The sequence below is a fragment of the Oryza brachyantha genome, chromosome 9 (genome assembly GCF_000231095.2).
Source record: "Oryza brachyantha chromosome 9, ObraRS2, whole genome shotgun sequence".
NCBI lineage: Eukaryota > Viridiplantae > Streptophyta > Magnoliopsida > Poales > Poaceae > Oryza > Oryza brachyantha.
Window position 1 is genome coordinate 4,977,641 of NC_023171.2, and position 12,712 is coordinate 4,990,352.

The 12,712-nt window shown below is 37.0% G+C and overlaps 1 protein-coding gene across 1 annotated transcript; it reads left to right on the forward strand.

Annotated features, from left to right (window-relative positions):
• Positions 1 to 5,897: 5,897 nt before the first annotated feature.
• LOC102699429 (ras-related protein RGP1) lies at positions 5,898 to 11,002 on the forward strand. The gene is made up of 2 exons (XM_006660434.2): positions 5,898 to 6,263; positions 10,324 to 11,002. The coding sequence occupies exons 1-2, from the start codon at positions 6,031 to 6,033 to the stop codon at positions 10,769 to 10,771; spliced, it is 681 nt and encodes a 226-aa protein (XP_006660497.1). The 5' UTR covers positions 5,898 to 6,030; the 3' UTR covers positions 10,772 to 11,002.
• Positions 11,003 to 12,712: the final 1,710 nt, after the last annotated feature.

Consider the following 12,712-nt stretch of genomic DNA (forward strand, 5'->3'; position numbering starts at 1 on the left):
ACGACTTGACAACCACGCTTTGTAGTAGCAAATTATATCATTTACACCATTATATATCTATCATAAAAAAGCCCTTATCATTTGATCCTATAAAGTCTCGTAGAGCTAGTGCAACACATAAGGAGTTATGGTTAACTATGCTCAAATTCTCAACTTTGAGTTGTCTCGGTTAGTTCTCTTGTACGAATCAAAGTGAGGTTTTATCTATGCTCTTGGAAAAAGGTGAGGTGTCAAGTTAAAAAAAGAGAGGGAAAAAGTACTCTTATCTACCTCTTGCTACACGTGCCATTTGCGAAAATAAAACTGTAAGAATACTATCAAGAAACGGCATTATTTGCACACGCTGCAACTGGATTATTGATAACATTTGTCAACGTGTAGGCACAAGCTGTCCTCTTCGCGCATCAAACCATCAAACCTTGTCTTTTGAAACCCCCAGTCAAATCACGAATAGGTCAAAATATGCGAGAATCCACGATACTACAAAACATGAAATTAGTAGCAACTCCATTTCGAGGTTATAACACATTTTGATTTTTCATATAGACATTAATAAATCTAAACATATATACGTATATATCATATACATTACTTTCTCTCACATAATCTATAAGACATAACTAGTTTTCTTATTTGTCTCTGCATGCAAGTATGTATTAACTAACACATATATTTTCTCTAAATTTGATTTATTTTAAATTATTCAACATCAAAACGTCAAACCATCTTATCTTATATACATGTATATATGCACCTGGTAATCTAAACGAGAATATGGTTATAACTCTTTATTTGTTTTTGTGTTAGTGGTAGTTGATTTTTTATTTTTAAATGTTTTAATAAATACTTTTATTACTGAACTTTAAAGAAAAATATTTACACCGCATGAATCTTTTGGCAACAACATCGACACTAGAGTGGTTGTTCAAAAGATTCACAGGACAAAAATATTTTGTTCGAGATTTAGTAATAAAATTATTTGTTAAAAATATTTTAAAAATAAAAAATCATGGTAGTGGCGTCTTATATTATGAGATGGAGAAAATAGTTTATAGGTAAATTTAAGAAAAAACCAAAATATTTTATAACTTGGAACGAATGGAGTACTTGATAATTGCTCACACTTTTTTCTTGAACCAATAAAATTCATATAAAGAATTGCGAAAGAGATTTCATAAATATTCTTACCACAAGGTTATGGTAAGCTTCTCAAATTTTGATCATCAAGTGTAAGGTAGAATAACTTAGCAACTGAAGCGACCCACGTATTCCACTCCCGAGATAGAATACCGGTCTATGACACATTACTCAATAAACTCCGTTCATCAAGAAATATATCCATCAGAGTAGCATAGCAGAAACTTTACGATGGTTCCGATTATTACAATACCCTAAAAGCTTAGCTCAACACCGAACTCAAGCAATGACAACAAAAGATACAAGGTAGAAGCTAGAAATATAAACAACAAAAGCACTCCAACTACTCGTACAACTACCGGTATTAGAAAAACAAATGTTCTACTGCTACTACCCCTACTGTGACAACGCATCACACACTACTGCTCGTCGACCCCGTCGTCATCATAGAGACCTTCAGGGTTCTCATCCATCGCCTGTTTTTCTTCCGCTCCTTCAGTATAATCTTCTTCTTCATTTGTATCTAATGGTTCAACATCTATATCCAAGGAATTAACATAGGGGATGAGTACGAAAGGTACTCAACAAGACCATCAATAGCAATGAAGTGTTTGAATGCAATAATATAGTATCCAAGATCCTTCAAGGAATTCCTAATAATTTTGGCAACTCTTTTTTTTCAAAATCTCCAATTTTAATTTGAAAATCTATTGCACATGAGGTACCACAGGGTAGAACCTCCGATAGGTTCCTTTCCTGCCACGTTCGCAGTTTCTACCCGAAACAGGGAGTGACATATCACAATTCAATACACTCTGCAGAGGTGTGTCGCTGTACCCATAGACGTCTTAAACCTTTTAATGCCCACGCCCGTCGACGCTTTAAACACACTGCACGTTGTATGCCGGCAAGGTTAAGATCACAAGCTTTTCATCAATCCCATCTGTTAGTTATCTCTGTGGGTGATCCCTGCAACAACAGCAGATCAAACATCGGATCCCGCAACAGCGGCAATCCACATCATCTAGTCGGATCCTGCAACAACAGCAATCCTCATCGCTAGCCCACGCTCACGGGGTTCACGGAAGTCTTTAGACCACAGGATAAAGCCATTAAGAAAGCATTACTAAGCCAGCCCGTCCCATTCTAGGTCATGTGGTCGACACGATCATTACGGCACTTGCATACCAGATGGCAGTTGTTAGTTAACCTTATGATATACTCCACAACACACAAGTACCAGTTGCCAACAAATAAGATCATCAAGGAACTGATCCACATATATATCCATGCACATAATTAACATTTAAAAGTAAACTTCTGGTTTTCTATGTAATGGTGAGGGTTATATAGGTTGTAAATACTTAAAATAACTAAGCAATATGATCAAGAGATGGACTTGCCTGGATAGAAAACACCAAGATTGCCTCCGGATTTAGTCGAAAAGATTGATTCCTCAGGAACTCGAACTTCTAAAAATACGAAAGACCAAATAAAAACGTATTCCGAACGTATGATATACACGCATGCAATGCACATGAACAGTGTCTTATGAATATTAAACCCAATACATTTTATTAAGTAAACCTTGTTTCAGATTGTTAATTTAAAATGTATATTCTAAGATATTTAAATTATGATGCTTAAGTGATTTATTGAATAATACTTAAAAATAGACTTTATTTAATCAACAATATGATGAAATTAAGAATTTAAATAATTGAATAGTACAATATATAACTTACAAATTATAGTTTGGAAAACTGAACCAATTCAACTACTCAAGTTTTAATACTCTAATTTCTGGAATCAATTTCTTTAAGCCAAAGCACTAATTAACTTAGTAGTGAATGCTCACTGCACCTCTCACCTACTGTCTTGTTCTGCCTCTTTCTATCTTCTTCTTCCTCCTGTTTGCTCTCTCTCTCACATACATACACTCTCACCTTGCTGCTGCCATTGCAGCTCCATTTCTTCACTGTAGCTGCTGTGCTCTACCCCTAGTGACTTCTCTGCTGCTGCTAATCGAAGCCCCCAAGCTTGCCTCCTGCCAAGCTCATCACTCTCTACTGCTCTCTGCCTTTCTCTCTCACCTGGATCTCTCACTTGGATCTGGATGTATGCAGCCCCCTTGGCCGTCGGCACCCAGCTCCGATGGTGGCCGCCGTGAAGAAGGCCAGTTGCAGTTCTGGCAACTCCGATGACCCCAACATTCACAAGTAATTTCACTAACTCCATGATCCCCTTTTCCCCCTTTTCTCCTGCCATACAGTACACACATATATCTCCTCGTCTAAAGTTCTTCACTGTGATTGCATATATAGCTGGGATGTATATAGTACTACTACAATCTGACAATTTAGTTTCTATAGCTTTTATATATTGGTTCAGAGTGGTTGCTAGGTTCAGAATAATTTTCTTCTAATGTAGTGTTCTGAAATAATGTCTAACTCTAAACTTCTAAAGGTAATTATATTTCAGAGATGACAATTATGACTAAATACTTATAAGGTTGATATCCATACTAATAAAATAAACTGAACACTCTAACTATGTCAGATTCTTATGCATGCTCTATTTCTCACTAATTGTTTCATGAATTAAATATTTATTTTTACAGAACTATAATAGCACACAGACCAACTATGATTGTCCAGTTAAAAAAAATATGCAATACTTTTCTCTCAACCTAAACTCCAGATTGATGTGAATTTATATCCATTTAAAAATACTAATGCTACTGATTAGTATGCAGTATCCCCTCTCCTCCTTTGTTTTTAAAGTTTTGGTTACCTTTTTGTTGCTTCTATTCTGATACTCAAAGATGTGTGGTAAAACTCCTCCTGTGCTTCTACTACCACTCTCTGGATTAGAATGATTTTGCTATAACAATCTTCTTCTCCTTGAACTGGGGTACCTGCTCCTTCTGGAGCTGGAGCCCCTGCTCCACTTGAGCTTGCTGGTCTTGCCCTCTTCTTGCTCAGATTTTCTCTCTCTCTAACTCTCCTTTGGTTGTACTGAATTCTACGGCTATGCTGTGTGAATTGATTTGGAATGGCTTACTGGTGAGACTCTTGTTACGGTGAATTTGAGAGATTTTATTACTGTGTACAGTGTTTTTCTAGATGACTCACCTGCAAAGAACTTGCTGGCAGCACTAGAGCTTGACACCTCACATTTGCTTGCTCGGTGAAAAATTTTAAGAATTTTACTGATTTCCAGAAAAATGGAAATTTTGGCAAAATGTAGATATTTGATACTTTTTTCATTCCAGCCCCTAAAATTTTCAAAATTCAGGAGGGATTGATTTGTAATTGCCCAAAAACTTAGGGTTTTCTAAATTTTGAATATTCATGGAAATTTGTAGAGATAGTTCATGCTACTAATTTTGTGCCCCTAAAATTTTCAAAATTTTCAAAATCCCTAACTCTGAGTTTAGGGACTGATTTGTAATTGCCCAAAAACTTAGGGTTTTCTAAAAATTGAATATTCATGGAAATTTGTAGAGATAGTTCATGCTACTAATTTTGTGCCCCTATATGGTTTGGTTGCAAAATATATGGCATGAATAACTCACAATATTTCTATGGTGTCTAAAATATAAATTCGTATCCTCCTAAATTAATTTGGTGTGACAGTAAAAACCACATTCTTTTAACTATTGTACTATTCACGATGACATACACTGATGTATACTTAAAATATGATAAAGAAAGTAATATGCATATGTAAACGAAATAAATGATTTTATTTTTCTTATTCTGTTTTTCTATTGTAATGATATGCATGCGAGTCGGTCTTCGAATATGAAAAACCAAACCACAATGCGGCAATTAAATGAATAAAAAAAATAAGGTCGCTACAGCAACTTACAGTGTAATAAGCATATGTTATTACGACAAGTTAAATATATGCATATCAATGCCTTAAGTTTTTTTTTGGCAATTACAAATTTATTATCGATTTGGATAGTGACGGTAAAAATTGTCACTAATAAAGAACCATCATTTCAATGACATACATATGACATGGAGAAATCACTCGTAAATTTACAAATACACCTTAGTTTTTAAACTAAGCATTCGAAAAACTATTAATGGTCAAAGTTTTGATTTTTTTTAAACTTTTAGAAAGTCTTATCTTAAATATTTACGAGTATTACTTCTCGCTCCGTTTCATATTATAAGATGTTTGACTTTTTTTATAATATTTAATTATTTGTCTTATTTAAAAAGTTATAGAAACATTATTTATTTTGCTTGTAACTTACTTTATTATAAAAAACTTTATACTTATTATTTTTTATATTTATACTAAACGAGGAATGGTTAAATATTAAAAAAAATTCAAACATCGGATGAAAATCTTAAGAGAGAGCCCCCGAAGGACCCGTTGAGGCGTTGACACACGAGGCTTCTGCAGTCTCACCTTTGTCTTTGGTTGCTCGTGTGGTGGTGGTCGTCGGCGACGTCGTCGTTGGTCTCCTTCCACTCCGTCTCCTCCTCCTCCTCATGCCCATGGCCGCTTCCCATTGATCCCTTCAACACTGCCCCTATTTTATTTTTCACCCAATTAGAGTATCATTTTCATTATTATTTATACTAATCCGGTAATCATTCTCCTCTCTGCTCCCAAAGACAATACCAAAGAAATCCAAGCACCGCCGCCGTCTATCCCCCACCACCGGCTCCCCTGCTTTCTGATCCTAAAATTCAAGAATTCGGCTCCTCTTTCTCTTTCTTGGATCGCTGGCCGTGAAAAGGGAGATCAGGGGCGGTCCAAGAATCCATTTTTTTGGGGGTTCTTGGATTGGAGAGACGGAGAAGAGAAGAAGAAAGGTTGCGTCGCTGTTGCTGTTGAGGTAGAAGAGGAGGAGGGGGAGGAGGAGGAGTGATGTCGCGGGGCGGGAGCTACGGGGAGGTGGGGCAGAAGATCGACTACGTGTTCAAGGTGGTGCTCATCGGCGACTCCGCGGTGGGCAAGTCGCAGCTGCTGGCGCGGTTCGCGCGCAACGAGTTCAACCTCGATTCCAAGGCCACCATCGGCGTCGAGTTCCAGACGCGGACCCTCCAGATCGACGCCCGCACCGTCAAGGCCCAGATCTGGGACACCGCCGGCCAGGAAAGGTAGCTGCACCCAACCATCCAACCAACCCCCCCTTCTCTACTTCTCTCTCCGTGTTTGCTTGTACACTTTGTTAACCATGATGAGATGATGATAAAAATGCATTCTTGATCCAACAACAACGGTTGATGCTTTTGTGCTGCTGTATGAGTGTATTTACTTGTTATGGTGTAGGTTAGTTTGTTGTGTTGATGGTTTTGGGCTAAGGTTGTATGCACTCAATAGTTTCGTTTCATGAATGGGAGTAATTTGGAGAGTTTCAGATGTAGGCCATGTCCTTGATAGTGAGCTTCTGTTGTCTTGTCGATGAAGTTAGTATGTTAGTACTCTCTTTGTGGCCCCCTTTTTAGTTGCTGAATAAGGATGGTTATGTGGGATTTAAGATGAGGTGATGAGCTTCAAGTTCTTGTAAGGTCTTCTGTACTTCAGTTGGGTGGTGTGCTTAAAAAATCTGCTTTGTACATAATGTTTAGCAAATGAAATAGCGATGCAGTATTGACAAATTGTCTGCAACAGGAGCTGTGCTTTGTTGTGTCCAACATGATGAAACATCGACATCACACTATCTTCTAGGAAAGTTCAAAGTTCTGTAGCTTGAATCCTAGGATTAGCTTAAGGTTTCCACCTCTTTTTTAGTGAATGTTAGAGCACCTGACTATTTTAAAGTCTAGTGTTCGTTGCTAGCCTTTCTCAGGTTATATTCATTGAAATACAGATTGAAATCAGAGTTTTACTGTATAGATCAGATAGTCATGACATCAGTTCTTCTGTGAAGATCATTTAGTTATGACTTGTAAGATATTCGTTCTACTATACAGATCAGAGAGTTATGATTTTCAAGTTGATAATAAACAATATGATTGCATTCCACCATCCTTTAGATTGTGGTTACCTATCATTTTTCTTCCAGTACAAAATTATATAACCAGCACTTCACACAAGATATATCAACAGGCAGCATGCAAGCATGCTCGCAAAATTAAATTCCTCAAAAAGTGAAGTATCTTTATTACTTGCTTACATGGCTATATTCTTTTGGCCTCTTTCAAGGTAGCACTGTAGCAAGTAGCAATAAAGTGATGCAATACATTATACTCCGATTTTGAATTGAATAACGTACATATCCTTTGGGACAGGGTTTCAATTCCCTTTTGGGAAGTATTTATTTTCACCTGATTATTTATCCAATCCCGGATGAAATTCGAAATCTATTTTAAAGAAAAAACTTTGTGCAAATTCAAGTTTCCAACAATGTACAAGAAGCAGAGTTTTTTTTTTATAAATAAAAGGCTAAAATAGGCCAAAACAACATATGGACCTCGTGCTACAGTGTACCGTAGGGAACTGGCAGATGCCTGCCATTTTTTGCAACCCTGTATGGATCAGACCATCAGAACAAATTTTTTTATCCCATAAACCAAATGGAACAAAGGAGCAATAATTGATCAGTGTACTCAAAGATTAATTCAAACTTGACATCTATAGCTTTAACCTATCCCTGTGTAAATATTTAACAATTCAGTTAGAGAATGTGACGATTATTTCTCTTTTTCCTGAAGGTACATCCAGTTCAAAACAATGTTTTCAAGTCGTCCGATTAGTCGCGATTAATCATGATTAGTCGTCCTTATTGGTGATCTGACCTCGATCAGGAACTCCGGCTCGATTAGCTCTACTAGAACCTTGGTCGTCCGACTAGTCGTCGATTGATCGTGATTAATCGTCCGACTAGGGGGTGGACTAGGGGTGAAAACGGGTCGGGTATTTCCCGCCCGCCCAAATTAATTCGGGATAAATTTAGGTCAAATATTCGGGTACCCAGAAATTTACACGGATTCGGAGCCGAATCCGGGTTTTTTTTAGCGGATATGAGATCGGGTTCGGGAAGACCATATCCGGCGGATACGGATTATCCGGTATATAAGGCGGGTATTATCTGGATATATATCCGGATTACTATCCGGTATATAAGGCGGGTATTATCTGGATATATATCCGGATTACTATCCGGTTTAGCACACGGGCTGTTGAAAGTTGAAAAGGACCCAGGGCCAATAGCCATATGTTCACCACACAGCCCATCCATACACACTGTAGCACACAACACAGGCAGTCAAGCACACGCACGTACAGCCGCACAGCACTAAGGCACAGCACGCACGGCCGCACACAACACAGCCCCGCGCCCGGCTGGCCTCCAGCCTATCGCTTGGCCATCCTCCGCCACCGCTGGTCTCCAGCCGACCGCCGCCGACCACCGGCCAGCCTCCGTCCCCTGGCCTCCTGTGTCCTGTGACCCTGTCCCTCGCAGAGATATGGAATAGCAAAAAAAAAGGAAAAATAAATTTCTATACTGAACTAGATATATAGCTACGTGTGATCTACTACCAAATAGCATTCATTGTCCTAATGCAGTCGTATTTTGGATATGTAAAAATGTTAAATAGCTATTGTGAGTTTGGTATATATGGTTGTTGCTTTGACTTGATATCCGTATAAATATTCGTACCCATGAGTGTTCATATCCGACTTGGTACGTATTTATATCGTATTTATACCTAGTATTATCCGTGATTGTATCCGTATTCGATAATATCCGTGATCATGATATAGTGTGTATATATATAACTATAGATCATGATAGTGTGTATATATATATAACTACATATAGGAATATATATTACTCCCTACATCCCAAATTGATCATCATATAAAGTCTAGGTACAGAATCTATTTAATTAGCATTGGAAAATTAGAGTTACAAATCCCAAGCTGCATGTACATCAAAGCTGATTGGGTAGATGCATGCAAGCATTTTGATGTGCGTGTTAACCAAAGGGTTTTTTACACTATAATTAATACACAATAGGCTATCTTCTCTTATATGATGATCAATTTGGGATTTCTAGTTTTCTCTTATATAACTATCAATTTAGGATGGAGGGAGTATATATTATGTATATGTCCTGAAATATATTGGAAAACTATATGAACGACCAGGATCGACCAGACTCGACTATAGTGTGTATATATAACTATAGATCGACCAGACTCGACTATAGTGTGTATATATAACTATAGATCAACCAGACTCGACTATAGTATGTATATATATATAACTATAGACCAGGAAAACTATAGTGTGTATATATATAACTATAGATCAACTAGCTGAGTCTGGTCGACGACTACTCGCGACTAATCGCCTGGTCCGTTCCATGGCGACTAGAGTCGACTAGACGACTTGAAAACATTGGTCCAAAATGTATGTTCTGCAGGACATATCTAGCAATGTAGACGCTGCATTTAAACACAATTAGATGCATTTCTTCTTAAAAAAAATAGAGAATATGTCATAGTAAATACTACTTTAAGCAACTTATTAAGCAATATTATTTTTTGGAGAATATTTTACCCTAAACAAAGATCATGTGTATGCTTGCATTTGGGCTAGTTGGTAAAACAGGATGTTATCTAGTAATTCTCTTATTGCATACTGCTTCTATAACAAATGCTTGAAAGCAGCTAAAAGAATAGAACGCATGAAAAAAAAAACTACTGTCCTGGATGTTAATATTTGTTTATGCATAGTCATACATACACCCTTTAGAATTTCTAATTCATGTAATTAATATTTCAAAAAAATAATTCAGAGGTAGACATTGTAGAATAAATATTAGATATATCTCTAGCCAGAATTTATTATTCTAGTCCCAGTGATGACTTCTTCACCCCCAATGGTAATATGTCGAGCAGTTTACATCCAAAGTATTCATAGCTGTTTCCTATTGAATATTTTGTTAAATTGTGTGATAATGGTCTATAAGATAATTGTTGGAAAGCATTGCAGAATGTAGCAGAGTGACATTTTTAATAATTACTTCCTTGAACAAAGTACGGAGGATTTATTGTGTGATCTGCTATATTTTGAATGGTTCTTTGTATCACTAACATTTTTATTTTGGATTACATACATCGATATGATAGTCAATGTTTTGTTTTCAGCGCATTTCATATTTTACTTATTCACTGACCCAGTAACTTCACTGAATGTGATAATAGGTACCGAGCGGTAACAAGCGCATACTATCGAGGCGCAGTGGGAGCCATGTTAGTATATGACATTACAAAGCGCCAGTCATTTGATCATGTAACTAGGTGGCTCGAGGAACTAAGAGGCCACGCTGATAAGAACATTGTTATCATGCTTATTGGGAACAAATCTGATCTAGGCACCCTTCGAGTTGTGCCAACGGAGGATGCAAAGGAGTTCGCTGAGCGCGAGAGTCTCTTCTTCATGGAGACCTCTGCTCTTGAGTCCACCAATGTTGAAGATGCTTTCATGACCGTCCTTACAGAGATTTATCGTATAGTCAGCAAGAAAAACCTTGTTGCAAATGAGGAGACTGATTCTAGTGGAAACTCGAGCTTACTGACAGGTACAAAAATTGTTGTCCCTGGTCAGGAGCCACCTGCTCCAGCCAAAGCGTCATGTTGTATGTCATCCTAGGCATAGCACTGTACATTGTTGTTTCAGAGTTCCAAATTACGTCTGCCGTATCAACACTGAATAGCTGGGATTCCTGTGAGTAAAGATTAAAAGGTCTTCATATGGACAGTTAACTCACATATGTTGTAATTTTATGGATCACTCTTTTTTTTTGTATCTGATTGTGTGATGGTCTGTGTAGTCATTCAGAGCATTCTCAGATATAATTGGCCCAATCTTATCTGTTTGTTATATCATTCTTATCCAAGCACAGAACATATTTGCAGTTATTTCTCCTTACTTACCAGTGCAATACTATTTTTTTAAAAAAAAGGAGATTTCAACCTTTTGGTTTCTGTTCTTACTTCTTCCCATCTGGAAAACAGAGAGAAAATCCATTCTGTTATTAGAGAAAACAAATACATCGTGCTGAAACAAATCCTTTTAAATAAAAAATTTGCCCTGGCAATTTTGCATCAGAAGAGGTATACTGTATTAACATAAGATTCATTGCTTCACCCCGTTGCATTCAATTTGATATTTTCTTCGTTTCATATTATAAGTTAATTTAAGTTTGTTATAAAGTCAAACCTTTCAAGTTTGACTAAGTTTATAAAAAAATATAGCACAATAAATAAATAAACTATGAAAATATATTTAATAATAAATTTAGTGAAAACAATTTGGTGTTACGAATATTGGTACATTTTCTATAAATTTAGTCATATAAATTTAGTCAAGCTTAAAGACATTTAACTTAAAATAAGCCTAAAATAACTTACCATATGAACATGTAGGGAGTAGAAACTTACATGCATTTCAGTAATTTCTTAGGCCAGTCTTAATGGAGGTTTCATGAAGGTGTCGTGCACGTTAATTAGGTGATACATCAGCACAAAAGAAAATATTTGCATGAAACTATGATGAGAGAGAGAGAATTAGTTTTATGATCATGAAATCTTTGGGCACCGCTACGAAGTACTAGGTAACACAGTGAAACTTGCATTGAGAGACTTGTGGCATTTCATGGAATTAAACACTCTATGCATGCAATCAAACTTCAGCAGTAATTAAATGCTTTATTTAGCTTTAGAAATGGTACAATGAAACGTTGCACTATGAGTAATTATTTCATGCATCGTTTCATCGAGTTAGCTGTTTTAGAAACTGGTAAAACTGAGCATTGAGACTGTTCTTATCTGATGCAACATGGCCCTGAGGCCAGTACACAACCAGTGCAGGGTTCACTGCTTCCAAAACTGCTGTCAAGTAGTATTCAAGCGTGTAGAATGCAGGCACTTATCTTTTGCACAAACCACAGGTTTGATTCTTGGAGCAATGAGTGAATCATGTACTGCAGTGGGCCTAATATGTTCATGTTCACAGTGTAAATCTTACCATGCCCAAGCTTTGTGAGATGTGACATATTTTGTTAATTATATCCTTCATGCAATTTGGACACAGCTTTTCTTCAGAAGTCAGGAACTGCCATGTTACCTTGTCTGTTTACCATGATTGTATTATTCCTCTTATGAAGGGAGAATTCCAGAAAAGAAACTTGTACATATCAAGTTCCAAGCTAGTGTTGGGAATTTTCCAAGAAGAGCCCCTTGTTTCAGCTCCCTCTTTCCAATAGATCTTCTTGATGCACAAAAATCAGAAGTTGGGGATCCTCCCAAAGTTGCATAAGGGGATCTTTCAAGGTTTACAGATAGATTCAAGGATATCCATTGTCCCCTACTGAAAACCTGGAAAGCCAATGTTTTTTTAAAAAAAGCGGTGAGTGGCTCCATCTTGATGGAGAGATAACAATGATACACCCAACATGACAACGCTGTTTCTGCACCTTTTCTCATGACTTCAGCTATGAGCTTATTAAGTAACAGTTCAGAGTGCACTTGTGAAACAAAACTAGTTTTCAAAAGATTATCACAAAAAAATATTTAAACCATTTTCACTGAC

What these genes read in the sequence shown, in the direction of transcription:
- LOC102699429 (XM_006660434.2), top strand. Translation starts at nt 6,031, where the DNA reads ATGTCGCGGGGCGGGAGCTACGGGGAGGTGGGGCAGAAGATCGACTAC. An exon ending in GACACCGCCGGCCAGGAAAG is followed by an intron (nt 6,264 to 10,323) that starts GTAGCTGCACCC and finishes ATGTGATAATAG; the next exon opens with GTACCGAGCGGTAACAAGCG.